Raw genomic sequence first — 17,728 nt, forward strand, 5'->3', positions numbered from 1 at the left:
TTTGAAACCTTTCGGCAAAGCTTTTAATCCAGTAGGATTCTACTTCACAGAATGCTTTGCCATCTATCAGACCATTGGTCATGGCTGTTAATTAAATGAAAATGCAAAATAAATCTACAGTGCAGAGATACAACGTAGCCAATTAAATATTCCAGTACAAGGTGCTAATGATAAAAAGTGAATGTCACTGAGGACAACCTGTATGATGTCAGAATACAAATCCTACCAGATGACAAAATGTACGATTCCCATCACGGTCTGGGAGGAAGAAAACCACTGACCCTGACCGCTGAAGCCAGGCATTGCAGAGGAGGTGGTAGGAAGGACATACGGGATGTGAGTACAGGCTTGGGGACTTCTGTGAACGAGAGTGAAAGCAATTAAGGGTGAAACCCTTAGACTACATGCATCTTATTTTCTTGACTCTTGATATGTGGAAGTCTGATGATTCCCGAGTGAGTTCTTTGCCATACAAGCAATCATACAAGCAAAAAAGCATCATATTTTTTCAAATGCGGTTGTTTTAGTATAAAAGAACTGTATTATAGAAAGCAAATGATCAGCAAGAAATGGTGGGTGTTTGAAGTGACTGAGGGACTGTCAGTCCCCTATATCTGCGTGAAGAGCTTTAATGGCTGTGCTGTGAAGAGGGACGGCCTCTTTAAGCAGCTCTCTTCTTGGCAAGGTTAAACCAAATGAATGGCAATAACTAGGCAGTTACAGCTAACCAAAGCAGCTTGTAGACAGGCATTATAATTCAAGTAAAAATTTGGCAGTCAGGGGCAATCTAAAGAATATAAACGGACAGAGGTGAGTAATCTTAAATAAGTTTCATGAAATCAAAGAAAATATTTAATGACGTTACTTGCAAGAAACAATTTAATGAGCTATCTTGAGACAAGCAAATTAATGAATATTTAGAATCTGATATATGTAAACAATTCCACCTTTTCTACCTATTTGAAAGGTTAATGCTTTTTTTCTTCAGCTATGTATTAGATATGTATTTTAGCTTGGACTGCTAGTTCGTAGCTTCTTTATTCATTTTAGCTTTGGATTGTACACTTTGCTCTTTCTAGAAGTTAGGTGCTTAGGTGAGGGTTGTGTGAAGGGCTTCATGTTCTTAAAATGGAGAAAAAGGAGCAGAGTTAAATTTTAGAATATTGCAGGATGCTGGACTTTGAAATTTCCATGGAAATTTCTCTCTCTTTCTTTCCGTTATTTTAATAAATGCAGGTAACACATCCCTGTCAAGACTCAGCCAAACTAAATACCAAATAATGTCATCCTTTAAACCAGTTTTGCATTCCTTAGATTTTAATAAAAGTATAATTTCTGAAAATGAAACATATTAAAACATATTTAGTGAAGTTGTAATTGACTACAAGTTCTTCTCCTCCTTCTTTCAAATGAGACCAAACACTCTTTATACACATATATGTGTATATATGTATGTATAAATAAATGTGTGTATAGGCCACTTAGGTCTTTAAAGCAAGGACATACTGGACGTAGATTGAATCAGCATCAGAAAATATACTAGTAATACAGTAGTATCAGGCCTTAGGCACTGTTATTACCACATTTATGTTCAGGCACAGCTATTACTATCACATCTCAGTATAGAGAAATTAGTCTTGTACTTTGTTCTCTCAACTCTATAACCCCTTCTAGACCTACACAACCCTTTCTGGAGCTGAAAACAAATCTTGTTGCCCCCCCTCAAGCCAGTACTCCTCTTTCCCCAGCAATATTTTGGATGAGAGGAAAGCTGCTGTGCTGCTGAGGTCCCTGGAGGGAAGAAGTAAGGAGAAGTGGAGGGGAGTAGATTGAGAGACACTATGAACGTTTGGGAAAGGGACCTGAACCCTGGGGACAGGCCAGAGTGAAAGTGATGCTATGTAGGAATTGTTATCACATACATGAGAGCTGTTATTACATACCACTGCTGTGAGAGGGAGTTAAAGAAAAACTTAATGGGCTCAAATAACAACTTTGTGCCACTTCTGCACGAGTGAAAATGGGTTAGGATCAGGTAAAGGCTTGATGGCCAAAGGTGGGATTGTAGCAAATTGGATGAGAATTAGCTCCAGCTCAAAAAAAAACTATGGGGAAGGGATGAATGGGTAGATTTTTTTCACATAGTTGGTAGGGGACAATATGCTTAAAGGATACTTGGAGCACTCCCAGGGTGTGTTCACATGATGGCTCAGGAAACCTGGGGAAGATACATAAATCCTCCTTGAAGGAGTGAGAAGAAAACTTTACACACCTGGATTCCAATGGCTCATCAAGTGACAATAAGGGTGCAGTTATTTTATGTCACCATTATTTCTTACCTTTCAGTGCAAAAAACAGCTCAAAGATAAAACTACTCCAGGGTTTTATGCGGATGAAGAATGGCAGAATAGCTCACCTGGTATTGCCCTCTTTGGTGATAGTTTTTAGGCTGTTGGTTGATCTGTGGCTGGTGGCAAGTGATTGATATTCATATGCACATTTTCTTTCTAGTTTTGAAACCTTTTTTTCCCTGTAGTGCTCCCCTGAGAATAACGTAACAACGTGCCTCGGATTGCTCTGTCAGCAAAGAGTATGTTCTGCCTTTTCCTCCCATATCTGAGCATCATATGCTGTCAGTGGCAGCAAAAGAGTTAAATTTCAGACTACTGAAGGATGCTGAACTTTGAAAATTAATCACGGACTATAATAATTATTGATAACTTACCAGGTGAAAAATGTGGCCAGGACACTTAGTATTCCAGTACACAGAAACATCACAGGATAAATGGTGCTGCTGTGTCCTGTCACTCCTGCCATGGACATTTAGCTACAGATCCTCAGTGGGACTTGGAGACGTAACTAGCCCAGCGTGGCTGGGACTGGCCTTCGCTCCGCTGGGATGTGCTCTCAGGTGAGGGGCGTAACAGCTTATCAAATTATCAGGCACCTTCAGACCTTGCCTGGGGCTATATGCTTGGGAACATGAGTGGGTATGCTGTGCTTGATTAGTGTCAATATTTTAAAACGAGGTGGATGTTAATGCAACAAAATACAGATTTTTAACACAGTGTGAAGGGAAGTCTCTCCTAAGATAACAGGAGATGTTAATGAGCTCTCTACAAGGGGCTTAACTCAGGATGCTTATCATCTTTTAGTGTGTGATTGTGGCTGTTCTTAAAAAATGAATAGACCTTTCAGGATTCAAAGGACTATTTTCCTTTCCCTTCTGATCTGGCCTTCCTTTCTCCCCACATACCCCAAGTTGTCAACTTTTATTCTCTACTGTGATCCTAGAAAGCATGAAGGCCGGGATGGGAGAATACTTTTTTTCCCCACCATTAAAAATAGAAAGTAGGCAATGAAAAATAATTAAAAGATTTCAAGAAGCAGCAGGAAAAAAAAAAAAAAGTCACATGTATCTTGTGTGCAGACAGTGACAGTCTAAGTAAGATCATGGTTTCTTACTAAATGATACCCCTGTGAAATATTTGAGTATTGCACACAGGTATAATTTAGGAAGAGGCAGCAGCCTGCACGCACGCAGGTGTCTACCGCTTTTTTATCCCATAGCGGCAACACTTTATCCTAAACCCCTTTAGACCATGAGCTGTACGAGGCTGCAGGTACCCACCGGAGGGGCACCCCCAAACCCTCTCTCCTGCCGTGGCGCCTCCCGGGAGGGCCCCGGGAGGGTCCCCCGGAGGTAGGGCCGGGGCCGGGGCCGGGCCGGGGCGGTGCGGAGCGGGGCCGGGGCTGCCCGCGCTGTTCGCCGCGCCGCCGCTGGGGGTATCTTTGTACCATTTTTCATCCAGCAGCAATTTGGAGTGGAAACGTGGAATAGGGGGAAAAAAGCAGGGTTCTCGGCGGTTTTAGCGAGCCGCGCATCCAGGAGCCAAAAAAGATTAACAGCCCCCCACGCCCCCCCCCCCCACCCCCTTCCCCCCCCCCCTCCCCTCCCCGCACACACACACGCACCCCTCGGGGCACCGTCGCGGCTCCGCGATCACCCGCCGGACATCGAGCGAAAGGGATTCGTCTGGAGGGCAATTTCGGATCGGGGGAGATCTATTGGATTAGTGGGATTATCTGCCTGCAGACGGAGAGAAGTAGCGTTTGATCATTGCTATTGCTTGCCTGATGGTCGGATTTAAATGGAGGTGGCTCGGCACGGATGAGGCTGAATTCCGGATGGGGATTTCCAGCCCCCCCCTCCCCTCGCCCCGATCCGAGGAAAGGGGAGAAAAATATATAAAAATCGATATAATTCGGAAGTGTCCGGGGCACGATTGAGAAACCTCCAGCTCACGGCGGCTGGGAGAGAGCCGGAGGAGGAGAATCCCGTGAATTACAGTTTCAGCTGCGATTGCAGAAAAGCGGCCGTGAACTGGTAAATACTTTGATGCTCTCGGCGTGCGGGGCGAGCCCCGGCCGGGCTGGGGGGGCGGCCGGGCCGGGCCGGGGCGCGGGGCTGAGCCCGGGGCCGCTTCGCAGCGGCGGTTCACAGCCAGTTGGTTCCCCGCCGGTTTCCCTGCGTGCCCGCGGGCAGGGAGATGGCATCTCCGGTACCGCAACCGGCCGGCGGAGCGGGGCTGGGGTGCGGGGGATGCGCGGCTGCGGCCAGCCCGAGCCGTGCCCCGGGGGAGCTGGAACGGCTGCGGGGGGGGGGGGGGGGGGGGGGGGGGGCGGAGAGGGCGCTTGCACGGAGATTTGCACACACACTCGCACCCCCCGCGCACACACACCCGCACCCCCGTACCCCCCCGCCCGCCGGCCCCTGCCCCCGCCGCCGCCCCAGCGAACTTTTCCTCCGCCGCCCCCCGGGAGTGGGGGGGTGGGCCGGGGCCACTGCTCGCCCCTGGCCCGGTCGCGGGGCTGCGTGGCCGGTGCCTCCCTACGGGGCCGTGTCTCTTCCTCGGCTGCCATGCCTGATGGAGGGATTTTTTTTTTTTTTTCTCTTCAGACATCTTCTCGCTTGGGTGTTAAGTACTGGTTTTTCTCCCCCCGCCCCCCCCCCCCCCCCCCCCCCGTTCCTCTATTCCTGACGATCGCACTAAAGGCTCGTCTTTGCTTGCTGAAGGAAAATCAATTTTCAACAGGTTTAATTAAAATTAATCAGTCAAATTACTTAATATTAATTGACTTATAATTAAAGCCAGAAAGTTACCTTGGAATCAGGAGAAAGGATGTGATCTCGAATCATTTTAAGGATGCATATGGTTTCAGAGCAATTACATGAAAATAATTGTTTAAATAAAACAAAACAGAGCTTGATTAAAGTGTTGCGTTCTTGCTGCTGCAGGTGACACAATCTGGACAAGCTATTTTCTTCTGCAAATTCGCTGACCTTTCTTAAGGAATATCATTTTAGTTTGACACTGGTTTTGCTTTCTGGAAGGCCAGTTTGTTTTAGCTCTAACAACTATGGCATTAAAAATCCACTAGTATAAAATGGAAATCTATCTTATAGAAGCTATACATATCAAAGTGAATGTTTTTAGCACGTTCAGATGTTCTGTGAATTTGAAATGAAGCAGATTCTTTTTTTCCAGCATAAGTGTAAGAAATTGGTTTAGGAAATATTTTTTCCAGTACTGCCATCCACTGTGGCAATATTTGCATTTACCCAGAACCTTAGTGGGACCAGACTGTGCTGATAAATTCACAGAGATAGTTCATATCTGGAACCATGTATTTGTGACAATGCTGAAAATAACTTTTTCACGCTCCCTTAGGAACTAGGTTGTTTTTTCAGTTTGTTTGTTTTTTACAGTAGCGGCATTTTTGATGCATCTACAGGCTATTGTTACTGATGAAAGAGCAACACTGTGAGCTTTGGGACCTTTTCTCCTACTTTTTTCTGCACTGGCTTGATTGAAGCAAAGGGTACTTATGAAATTGCATGTACTTTATTACAGGCACCTGACAAGTGCAAGACCCATGTATGATATAAATGAACATTTAAAAATAGAGCCCATTATTCAGGGCCCTGATTTTCAAAGATACTGATTCCCATTGACTGCACTGAGACTTGTGTGGGCTCAACAGCTGTAACACGCAGCCCACTTGTGCATCTTTGAAATTAGATTTGCAGATTGGGAGCCAAAAGCTAAGTAGCCATGTTTGGAAATACTGGTTGGGTGGGTTGTTTTTTTTTTTTTTCTTTTTTTCTTCTTCTTTTTTTCCCTTCTTTACTTCTGGTGCACGATGCAGGGTTGAAGAAGACTACTTCTTAGGTACTTTTGATAAATGACACCAGTTTCCTTAGACTGCAGCAATGTTGCAAAAGCAATTTTGCAGTAAATGATTGGGGGGCCTTAGATACATATGAAGAGATCCCATTTATTCTGTATATTTCATGTGAATCATATGCAGACTGTGGGAAGAAAAATGAGGCTGAGGATAATCATACTAAGTGTGCTGGGAAGCAGGATTTGGCTGAACACCTCCGTTTTGTGATTAACTGAAGTAGCAACGAAAGCCATCAGGGTGTTGAGGCTGTTTAAGGCAGCAAGTTGTGCAGAAGCGAGGAGAAGAGCTGTCGTCCTGCTACTGCTTTGGTTATCTTACCCCTTTTTCTATGGTAGGGTAGGAAGATAATATCCTAGCTGTTGATACTTAAACATCCTTAACAGAGTGGGTTTGCTCTGGATTATTTGGCTGGAGGTGGAGCAGTCTGCTGAGGAGGGTTATTTAAAGACTGGGACAGAGCTGTAGGCAGATAAATTGATTTGCAAGTGAATGGAGGATTTGAACGTGGTAATGGTGGTAGTTTAACTTTTTATCAGTTTGCATATTTAATATCCACTAGCATACACACAAGCATAAACCACTCTTAATTGTTCAAATGGAGTCTGGGGAAAAGAGAAGAAAGCAGAGGCTTAGAAATGGTCTCAGTTCATAATGGATTGGCTTGCCTTTATTAAAAGCAAATATACATTCCTTTCTAATAGAGACGTGGAGCTGTATTACAGATCCTTGGCTAGCTTTGAATTATTTGTTTGATGTCGTATTTATTCTGGTTTTTTAATCACATGAAAAAGAAACTATTTAAAAATTAAATAGTGAAAAAGAAGGGCAAAAAGAGGCAGACATTCTTTGAAAGCAAATAATGAAGAGACAATAATTTGCTAGAGATCCAGTAGAAACCTTTGTGTATTTCTTTTAATAAAGGATGTGCAGTAATCAATCTGATCCAGTGAACAATATAATTTCCAATTAGTCCCAGATATCCAATCCATGGTAAGTATAACAGGTAATGATAAAAAATAGATCCTGGCTGATGACTAACGGCTGTTATAAAAGCATATTTCCATTACTGTAGCCCTGTTCCTGAGCTCTGCATTATGAAGGAATGGATGCCTTCAGAGGGGGATGCCTGCCCTACTACCTAGTCATTGCAGAAGAGTTTGTATGGGAGGGAGTTAGAGGATGCAAAAAAAAGAAGCTGATGGGGAAACTTCATCACATATTGCATATTGGAAGCACATCCTGTAGTTTTAGTGACAAATAATGACATTACATTCCTCAGAATGACTAGTGAATTTTCACAATTGCAAGGGGGAATCATGTTGTCTTGGTGACTCAGCTCCACGTTTCCACCTGTCTCTGAAGACCCCACATGTTTTCCGACAGACTTTGTTTTTGTAATTATGAATTGCTAGTTAATGATGTCCTGTGTATTATCCCAGAATAAAAAGTGACTAGTTGGCTACTAGTACCATGTTCAAGGTTTTTTGTGCATCCACTCTACCACGCCACTTTTCACTAAAAAACAAAAGGTGGTGTAAAGGGGCACCATCTGTGTGAAACCATGGGGTCTACTATAAATATGCTTATAGCAATCCAGCCATGTAAAGGTCTGGGCTGTGTACATCAGTGTAAAATGTTTTTTCCACCGCTGTGGGCAAATAAAAGATGAGGCCATTAAAAGAGAAGCAACTGGAGTTCCCTTTCCCCCCTTTGTTGAATTCTTCTGCTTTGTCCTCATAATATTTTCTGCATAATCAGTTTCAGTGCTGCCTTTGGGTAGTCTGTTACTTTCCAGTGATGCTTGGATGGGTCTTTTGCACCATATTAAGGGAGACCATAATGCTTGGAAATTAGGAACACGTGACTGTAAAATCATAAAAGTGATCAAGGACACTTTACAAATATTATCTTTCAAGTGACTCATATTCCTTTAACTAAGCAGAAAACTTAAATGGCAATTTAAAAATACGATTTGTAAATCTCCTCAGTCACATCCTGCCCAGAGATGACATTAGCCCACTTGTTGAACTGGTTCTGGGAATTTAATGAGAGGAATACATTTGTTGTACATTATACTTTTATTTAATTCCATCTTGTCTGAAGCTTTTAAGTTCAATATCTGAACTTAAAATGATTCTTTAACTTCTGCCTTCCCAACCCCATCCCCCAGTTTCCAAAAAAGTACTTGAAAGCAGTAAAGTGTTATGTAGGCGCCATAGTGTTAGAAATATTCATGAGGAGAAAACGACAACTTACTTAGGAGAAACCTTACTACATAGATATACTGAGTATTTTGACATCCTCAAACCTGTGTAAAACAGGCTTTGTAGGATGGAGCTTTTGTTTCTTCAACTGGTTTCACAAAGGTGGGTTATTTCTGTGGAGACTCGGGCCCTGAAATAGTCGCCATGAGACCCCCACTGCTGGGTTAGAAAACACTTCTGCCGCTGGTGTCATGGTCAGCATGACCAGGACATGACCACAGGGAGACCTGTGACTAGTTGATATAACTTAAATAAGTATCTTTCTCACAGATAGTGGTAGAAAATGAAAACAGGACAAGGGGCTGAATAATAGGAGCTACACATGAAGTCAGATGGAAAGAGTAAATCTTTGTAGACATTTAATGGCGTTACATTCTAAGCTTTTGGGAAATTTTATTTGAAATTTTTTTACAACAGTAAATATAGTCTGTGCTATATCCTATTTCTATTTCATGTGAGAGAAAAATTCCCCATCTATGGCACAACACTTTACTGCTACCATTACTGCAGACTTTATAGATCAGAGATGTGTCAGCATGTTAGCTTTAGCTGTAATGCTTTTTTTTGTGTGAAACCTTATGGGCCTTGCAGCCACTTTCTCATACTGACACTCATAAAACGTTCAAGTTCTCATATTTATTATTTAATTTGCTTCCTATATAAAGCAACAGAGCTCTTCGATACATGAATGTGAAGCCAAAAATGACAGGCAGGCATGAATGGGACTAATGAGTTTTAATAATGCACATATTAGAAACTGCTAAAGGAAGTTTAATTAAGAAAAACAAGTTAAGCATGAAATTCATTTTGGAACAAATACAAGTAAAGTCACAGATGTACAAAATGCTACATCACAGGAAATGGACTCTCAAGTTGATAGATCCCTATAATGCCAATATTGCACTCGAAATGTAGTGTGCACTCTACAGTTCTGGAAAGCATGGTAACACCATTCAAGAGCACTTCGAAGTTGAGTTAGAGATGTTGGGTTTGTGATTAACAAATTATATTTATACCTTTGTGGATTTTATGATGAGTTGGAATTTGATCTCAATTACCCTGATGGAATTGAAACCAGAAACTGATCAAGCAAGAAAGCATTTGCTCTTTTTTTGTGCCACAAGGAAGTTTGTTGGTGGTTTTTTTTTTAATAAAAATATAATCTGATTGAAGAGCTAGTTATTGATCTAACTCTACAACAAGGGGTTTGTATGCTTTGGAACTGTTATTGTATGGTATCCAGATAGAAAAACAATTCATAGACAAATCTGAGTTCATTTAAGCATCTTTGTTTTCAGATTTCTCAGGAAGGGGTTATAATTGTATTTTAGCTATTTTTATCTTGAATTCCCAATGCCCCAAAAATAGTAAAATAAAAAAAGTGGTATCTTTCTTATGAATCTGCTATGAAAGCTTGCCTTAGGTGATGAATGAGCATTAAAGATTGTATTATTGTTGATATTATAATCGTATTAAAGGTGGTGAACAAAATCCAATTTACTTTTCTCATATGATTAACCCCAGTGAACCAAGGGTTAGCCACAAATATATATCAGGTGGTGAACTTTATTACTAATTCTGTAATTGAATTTTTCACCTGCAAGAGACAATAAAACCCACTTAGTTTCAGGGGCCTCTGGGTGGGTTCTAGTGTACTCTAATAGAGTGATCAGATGGGAAGCATGTGAATGTTTTATAAAGTGTTAATCAAAGCAAGCTAAATCCACTTGACTTTATGATACACAATATGCAGATTTCAATACTGAAGATCTCAAATGAGAAATATCTGGGATATTTTCTTCCTCTGGTATGACCTCTGATTAACATAAGTTCAGTTGAATTTCTACAGTAGGTCAGAAAAATCTTCATGTCCTGAAGCACTCTACTGCCATCAACAGAATAGCCATCTGATCGTTTAGCTGAATAGTTACAGTACTCAAAAGTAAGTATAATGTGTGGTCCATTTAAGAGTTAACCATAAGCTGCTAAAAGGAATAAAGGTTCACTTCAGTGCCCATTATATTCCAAGCCAGTGCATCTGTCATTTTAAATTTAAATCTGTATTACTTAGCTGTCTAAAACTTTACACATAAGTGACAGAGTTACCCATTCTTTCTGTTATGGGTAAAATCACCATTTCGTTACCTACTTACTGTGCAAAATGTCAGAGAGCTATAGTCCACATTAAAAAATTGTAGCTAACTTCTGGTAATATAAACAATTATTTCAGCTAAGAAGTAAAACTATTTTAAGAAAATGATTTATTGATACGAGTAAATGGAAGATAATAAGACTTAAGTGACCCTCTTCTCATAGGTTTAATTTGTCTAATTCAAAAACAGTTTAATAGAAATTATGATCAGAAGTCTTCGTATTTTGGCAAACTGAGTTGCAGAAATTATTTAAAAGGAACTTTTGATCATGAGAATACTATTTAATAATGAGTTAGCATTAGTGAATATTCCCACTAATGGGGAAGAACAAAAATATAGTGGGGCTGAAAAATGCATGACAATTTAAATGAGTCTTGTAACATCTACTCAGTTTAAATCAACTTTTTACTAATTTGTGCTACACTGCATTGAATACTGTATTTAAATATTGTACTTTTAACTAATTTTATTGCAAGGTTTTGCATACAAAGCACAATAGTAGAGGTAAATGTGAGAATGGCACTGAGGAATCAGTCTCTCTGATCTGGGAGTGATATATTTACACAGCTTGGAGCATTTGGAAATCCTTACCACTGGGTTGTTTGCAGACCTGTGTAGCATAACACTTGTAATCTCATACTAATGTGGGGTGGGAGCATGACCCCATCAGAATAAGAATAATGTCTTATTCATACCTTTGCTGGCAATCTCAGCAAAGTTTGTACATCTCAATAGGGTTGGATCTGTAGCTGCTTTGTGGAGCTTCCAGACCTATAGCTGCTCTCAGGTGGAGGGGGTGCTGGCATGTGGGAGCTAACCAAACCCCACCAGAGCTGTACCCTTCTTAGGTGTATGTAGTCAGAATTGCAATCTCTTCTATTATCATTTCATACACCTGTTTTTTTTAAACACATGTAGTTCATTTCTTGAGCTAAACACATGTAGATCCCTTCCCTTCACCAACTATTTATGGAAATACCCAAGAGCAGGGTCTGTTTCAAAATACTGTATTTGACACAGTGCTTCCCTTTGCTAACTTGAAACGTGAAAGAAGAGATGGGGAATTCTGTGATGCATCTCTTGAGGATTTGTCTGATCATGTTTACAATTGGTGTGTCACACCGACCTAGTGTTCACCCTGGGTCAGTCTTTCCTTTAATGGCTTCTGTTCCACTGGCCACATTTCTGTTTGGCATCGTAGCGTATTTTAGAACACGGATTTCTTTTTAGAGACATGAAGCATCTTTGGGCTCTTAGTTCTAAGTAGAGACTGTTGTAAAGAAATGGATGCAAATGTAGTTGGTTCTGCAAAATAGCATTTGTGTTTCGAAATGAAGCGGCATTGTGTGGTGTTCAAAACTCTACAATCACTTTCTATGAATATTTGTGCAATTGGGATTTACTAGCAAAATTGAGGTGGAAAGGAATTTTTAAGCATGAATATCAAATCACAGAGTTACATCTTCAGCTAAAAAGAAAACAGCTGGTGGTGTAAAGATATCATAACAATGCCTTTACATGTGCTGAAGCTGGCATATGGCCAGAAGCCTTGGGTGCCACCAAAGGTTTTATTAATCCATTGGAGCTATTGACAGGTGGTGCAGTTCAAGACATCCCTTAAGATTTGAAGCTCCGTGCACGAGTAACAAAGAGGAGTTTAGCTGCCGCAGTTTGCAGCAGATGTGACCTGTTGTGGGATGCCCTATGTCATTGGAAATGCAAAGATGCACTGAAGTTATCCTGGATTGTTTGCTCCTCGGCATACTAAATGCCTCTCTAAAGTATTTCAGAGTCTGAGCTATAAAGTAATTTAAATTCAGAAAGGAAGGTAATAAAATAATAGATGATAGAAAAAACCTCTATATCGTATAGACAGTTTCAAAGACCATGAAAGACTTTATCAAATACCTTTTACAGTAGAATTCATTTGTGTTACTACAGGGAACAATTGTGATCCTCATATCTAGACAATAATAAAATCTGAAAATGTTTCCCCTCTTCCTCAGATGCTGAATATTTTGATGCTGAAGCTTGCCCCAAATTGATCATCATGACTTTTTAGTTTATACTCCTGCCCATCTCCCTGATCATTCCTGCTCCTGTTTATTGCTTCTCTTTCTTTCCACTGATTCCTGTTCAGTCAAGTCCAGACACCAATGGAAGTCCTATGTAGATCACCTGCTGGAGGACTAAGGAAAATTTTGTCCAGCATTGGCTCTCCAGTAAGACATGCTCCAGGCCAGCTTCCCTACTTGGCTTTCTACCTAGTGCTGGAAATAAATTTTTGGCATAAAAGTCTCAAAAGATTTGAGTAATCTCAGTCTCTTTATTTGTGTGAGTTTGTGTTTTTAATGTTACAGCTTCAGGGCAGCCAGTGACAGGCTTGAATGTTTGACCTCACAGTCTCAAAAATAAACTGTTACTTAGCCATTTAAAAAGAAAGGCTTGTGGAAAAAAAAGCAAATCCAAAATTCAATTTACAAATACAATGAAAATCTGTTGATTCCTGTTCTGCAAGTGCTTTACAATTTACTGCCCTGTATAGCCTATAAATCTATTACTGAAGCTAGCTACTACCCAATAGTTAATTAATTAAGAATAGCGAAACACAGCATTGAGTTATATTCCTACCTTTTTAGCCTCCTGTCTCTGTCTTAGAGTAAAACCTTGTCCGTGGGAGGGAAACCAGAACTTTAGATCACAGCAGAGCTGTTCTGCTGTAGTGGCAAAATAGCTGATGGACAAGCTTAAAACTATAGCCCAGCTCTAGGATTTACTTTGACTTTACATTTATATTGAATTTACCATTTTGGGTATCAAAAATTGTCTTAGATCTGAAAACAGGTCTAAGACTTAGAGTGAAAGTGCTAAATGAATTATTATTAGCATCTTGGTAATTTTCCGCATTGAATCAACTCAGCAGCTTGAAATGAAGAAGGATGCTACTGTTTGGTGCAGCTGTGTTGAATTTGGTTTGTCCTCAGACCTTCCCCAGACTGTGTAAATTAGCAGGAGGGCTACTGCGATTAAGTTCCTGCTATTTACAAGTTTGAGTTTGGGAAAGGAGAGAGAGTACATTTTTCCACTCCTGACAGGAAAAAACCAAAAACAAACAACGTAGATTTTAAGACCTAGTGGAAAAGTTTTAAATTTGTGAAGGTTTTTGAATACCATTAAGGAATCAGCTTCCATCTTTCCATGAACTACTGTACATCGTCGCAGAAGAGCAAAGTTGTACTAAGTGCCTTCTGCTCTGGCACCTGTCTATGTACTCTGTCTTTACTATTTCTCAAGTAGTATTCTACTACCTACAAAATTTGAAATGCCACAAAGCACCAGTCTTCCAGGAGGCAACTGTCTGCATGCCATTTTGTGTAGGTTTATTAAACTAAATGCAAACATGTACATCAAGTTTGGGGAATTATTTTCTGCAGCTAAATTGGTGCGTTTCCAGCAAATACTGAGAATTTGAAGCTGCAGAATGAAGGATATAAGCCTGTTTGTTAATGCAGTTTCACAGTGAAGGTGTTAGAATTAGCAGAAAAAGAAAGGGAGAGAGAAAATTGCGGAAAAGCTTCATCTATCTCCTTATTGCCTCCTGAGATAGATTGTTCAGAGCTAAAGGAACACTAGACATGAACCAAATCTCCTGCTGTCCTATATAGCTTTTACAATCTCCTTTTTAATAACCCAAACTGCAGGGTAGTCTGACTATTAGACAAGCCGTTCTTTTGAATTCTCTCTACAATGTGTATAGACATGATAAAAAAACAATTCTCATTAAAGCTGCCAATGCTGTTTCAAAAGCAGGTGGTTTAAAATGTTTCCTATACAAAGCAAAACACATTTCTGGTGCATTACACACTGCTTAATAGGGAGTGTAAGATTACACTGCTATGTTGTGTATAACACTGCATCTTAAATAATAGGATATTGTAAGTTGTGTTGGAAATATGTTTAACATGAATATGGAAGATATAATGATATGCACTGAGCAATTTTCAGAAGTGCTGGAACACAGCCTTGTGTGACAACCTCTGAGCTAAAGTAGTTGAAAATAGGATCTGGAATTTGAGATTATACAGTCTCTGATCCTAACTGATTATTTCTGTAGGAAATTGTTCAGTCAGCATGTGGGTATATGAAAGATAAGATTTCTATTGTCCTATGGAAACGTTTATTGTTTATGTTATAAATTAAGGATGGTAGGGGTTGAGTGCATTCATCATGCATTTTCAGTTTTCACTAAAGTCAGTGGTTTGTAAGGAATGCAGGACTGGTGTGAAGTAAAAATTGTGATATACAGCTCCATCCCTAAACTGTCTGTTCATATCCTTTTCCAAATCCGTTTTGAAAAAGAACACCGAGATCCAGTTATACTTCTGTGCAAATTCAGAGTTTGTCATTCACTTCAGTGGGTGCGGATTTTGGTCCTTCAGTGATGTACCTACATTTCACTCTGTAGGTGTTTTTCATCAGCTATCAGAAACTTGTGGAATAAGAAAACCATATAAAGTATGGCAATTCAGGTTATCATGAATAAGCACAGTAATTCATGTTATTCTTACAAATATATTCCAGTTGCCTCAATGGTTTAATCAGAAGTTGTATTTTAAAATGAACAAAACCATGTTTGTATGTATTATAATCTGCTGCTAATGAAATAAAATGCATTTGAGTCTTCAGTATGCCTGTCTATCTTAATTTCACTATCTTCTGCTTTAAGAAATAATTACTTTAGCTTTGATACATCAACCTGCGCAAACAAGGTGAAAATTGATTATGAGCTGATTAAGTTAAATAAAATATTACCATAAAAACGATGTAATGTAGCCTGGCAGCAAATTGCTTATTCTTAAAAAGGTGAAATTTAAAAATGTATTTTCTGTGAGTCCTGTTTCTTCTGAAAAATCTCTATAAATTCAACAGGTGACATTTATAGATAATCCAGTAATCAGTGTTTCACCCGCCATTTCATGGACCCATAAACTACTGCAATTTTACTTACATGACTCTAGCAACTATTAATGTATGTAAATAACTTGTGAAACATCTAGTTATCACTCTGCTCATATTAGCTCTTTCATACTAATGATTTATTTTCATTTTCTCCAGGATATAGACCTGCGGCTAACTGGATTTGATTTATAAGAGGGGATTCTGCAGTAAATGGCTGCTCTCTTCATATTGCTGCTATGGAAAACAGAATTGTCAATAGGATGTAGTCTGATAAATAGTGCTGAGTGAAGATGCAGCTTCAATAAGTGTGAAATCAATGGAAGATACTTACCGCATGAAAAGCCTTTTGAGATTTTTCTGACAGGCACCTATTTAGGAAACTTGATCTGTTTCCTTCGGTTGCTCTGTTTTTACACCAGTGGATACAAATCAGATTGCTTCATTGTAGTTACACAACTAATGTGGGACCATGGCCTTTCCAAGATCCATGTGGCTGAACTGTGTATGGAGAGCGATGATAGTCCGCCTGTTACACATGGGATTGAATGCCACTTTTGCTTTTTGTATACTTGGATTTTTGCTTCACGCTGCAGCTGTGTCCTCCCAAAAATTGGATGATACCAACCCAGTGGTGACCACCAACTTTGGCAAGATAAGAGGGATTAAGAAGGAACTTAATAATGAAATTTTGGGGCCAGTTATTCAGTTTCTTGGGGTTCCGTATGCTGCCCCTCCAATAGGGGAGCGCCGCTTTCAACCTCCTGAGCCTCCGTCTCCCTGGGCAGATATCAAAAATACCACCCAGTTTGCTCCAGTGTGTCCCCAGAACATTATAGAAGGCAGGTTGCCTGAAGTCATGCTTCCCGTGTGGTTTACTAATAACTTGGATGTAGTTTCCACCTATGTACAAGATCAGAATGAAGACTGCCTCTATTTAAATATCTATGTCCCAACCGAGGATGGTGAGTTAATAGCAGGCGAAACAGGGAGATCTTTTTATTTTCCTGTTCTACGTTCTAACAATATTAATACATGTGTACTGGTAGCACGCATGGCTTTATTTGTTTGCATGCCAGCATATTACATGTATGCATGCTGCTTTTCTGTGTATGCATCTGTCCTTGTTTTTTGGTTTTTTGTTTTTTCTTTCTGTCTACGCTCATTTTTTTTCTCCCACAGCACGTGTATTTTTAGGTCAAAGTTGGTTCCTAATTCTCATTGCCACCCACTGACTTCTGGGAAGATGCATCAACATCTTATCCATTGCATGTGCAGGCACAACAAGTTGAGAATCTTCCGCACCTAATAAAGCAGGTCATATTTAAGTTAGATAGTGGTGTTGCATGCTCCTACTGTCTGTGATGGAGCTCCATGTTATTTTCTAGTCTTCTATTCATTTTTCAGTCAAAAGAATATCCAAGGAATGTGCCAGAAAACCCGGCAAGAAAATATGTAGAAAAGGAGGTATGTATAAAGTGGACCAAAAAAAGTACGGGGGAAAGATCGAAACCTTGCAAAGGAAGAAGGAATAATACAGCTGAAAGAGGCTGATTTGCTGATGCTGTGAACTGTTAGGGACTGTCTTGTCCTAACGAAGCCAGAAAGGTATTTAAAGAGAGTAGCGCGTAAAGCAGATGAGAAGATAACATTTGTAAAGCCTGACCTCAGTTGCACCTGATCTTGCACTATCTCATGCCGACCTTATTGGCAGCTTGTCTGTCTTGGCCTCGTGGTTTAGAGGATGTCTGTCACTCGTGCGTAGACACAGTATGTTGTATATGTATGCATAGGAGGCAGCTCATGCCTGGGGCCTGGTACTATTGCCATTGAAGTTGCTGGCACGGCTCCACGGCTCTATATTCCAGTGGTATAGCGTAATGGCTATGATGTATTATAGCAAAGCAGAGCTGAAAATCTGCATTGACTTTCTACGTGATATACCCTGTTTTCTTGGAACAGTGTTAACTTTCCTGAAACGTAGATGTGAAACACTTTTTTTCGTTTACACGCTTCTAAAAGTGAGCGTTGATTTCCTTTATTATGTGATTACAGCTCTCTTTGTAAAGCTGAAAATCTCTTAATAGGGGTGTAGGGAAATGTTAA

General features: G+C 40.2%; 1 protein-coding gene across 3 annotated transcripts in view; it reads left to right on the forward strand.

Moving 5' to 3' along the window:
- The window catches only part of NLGN1 (neuroligin 1), a 400,485-nt gene that overhangs the window by 72,987 nt on the left and 309,770 nt on the right, over window positions 1-17,728 (forward strand). For 2 of the 3 annotated variants that reach the window (XM_074878519.1, XM_074878521.1), the window contains exons 1-2: window positions 4,076-4,387; window positions 15,782-16,587. In XM_074878519.1, coding sequence (XP_074734620.1) covers window positions 16,095-16,587 — 493 coding nt within the window. In that variant the 5' untranslated portion in view covers window positions 4,076-4,387; window positions 15,782-16,094. Of the gene's footprint in view, window positions 1-4,075; window positions 4,388-15,781; window positions 16,588-17,728 lie in introns of those variants that run through there. The other variant, XM_074878520.1, reaches the window with a different exon arrangement.

This window comes from Strix uralensis, chromosome 9 (assembly GCF_047716275.1).
Source record: "Strix uralensis isolate ZFMK-TIS-50842 chromosome 9, bStrUra1, whole genome shotgun sequence".
NCBI classification, from domain to species: domain Eukaryota; kingdom Metazoa; phylum Chordata; class Aves; order Strigiformes; family Strigidae; genus Strix; species Strix uralensis.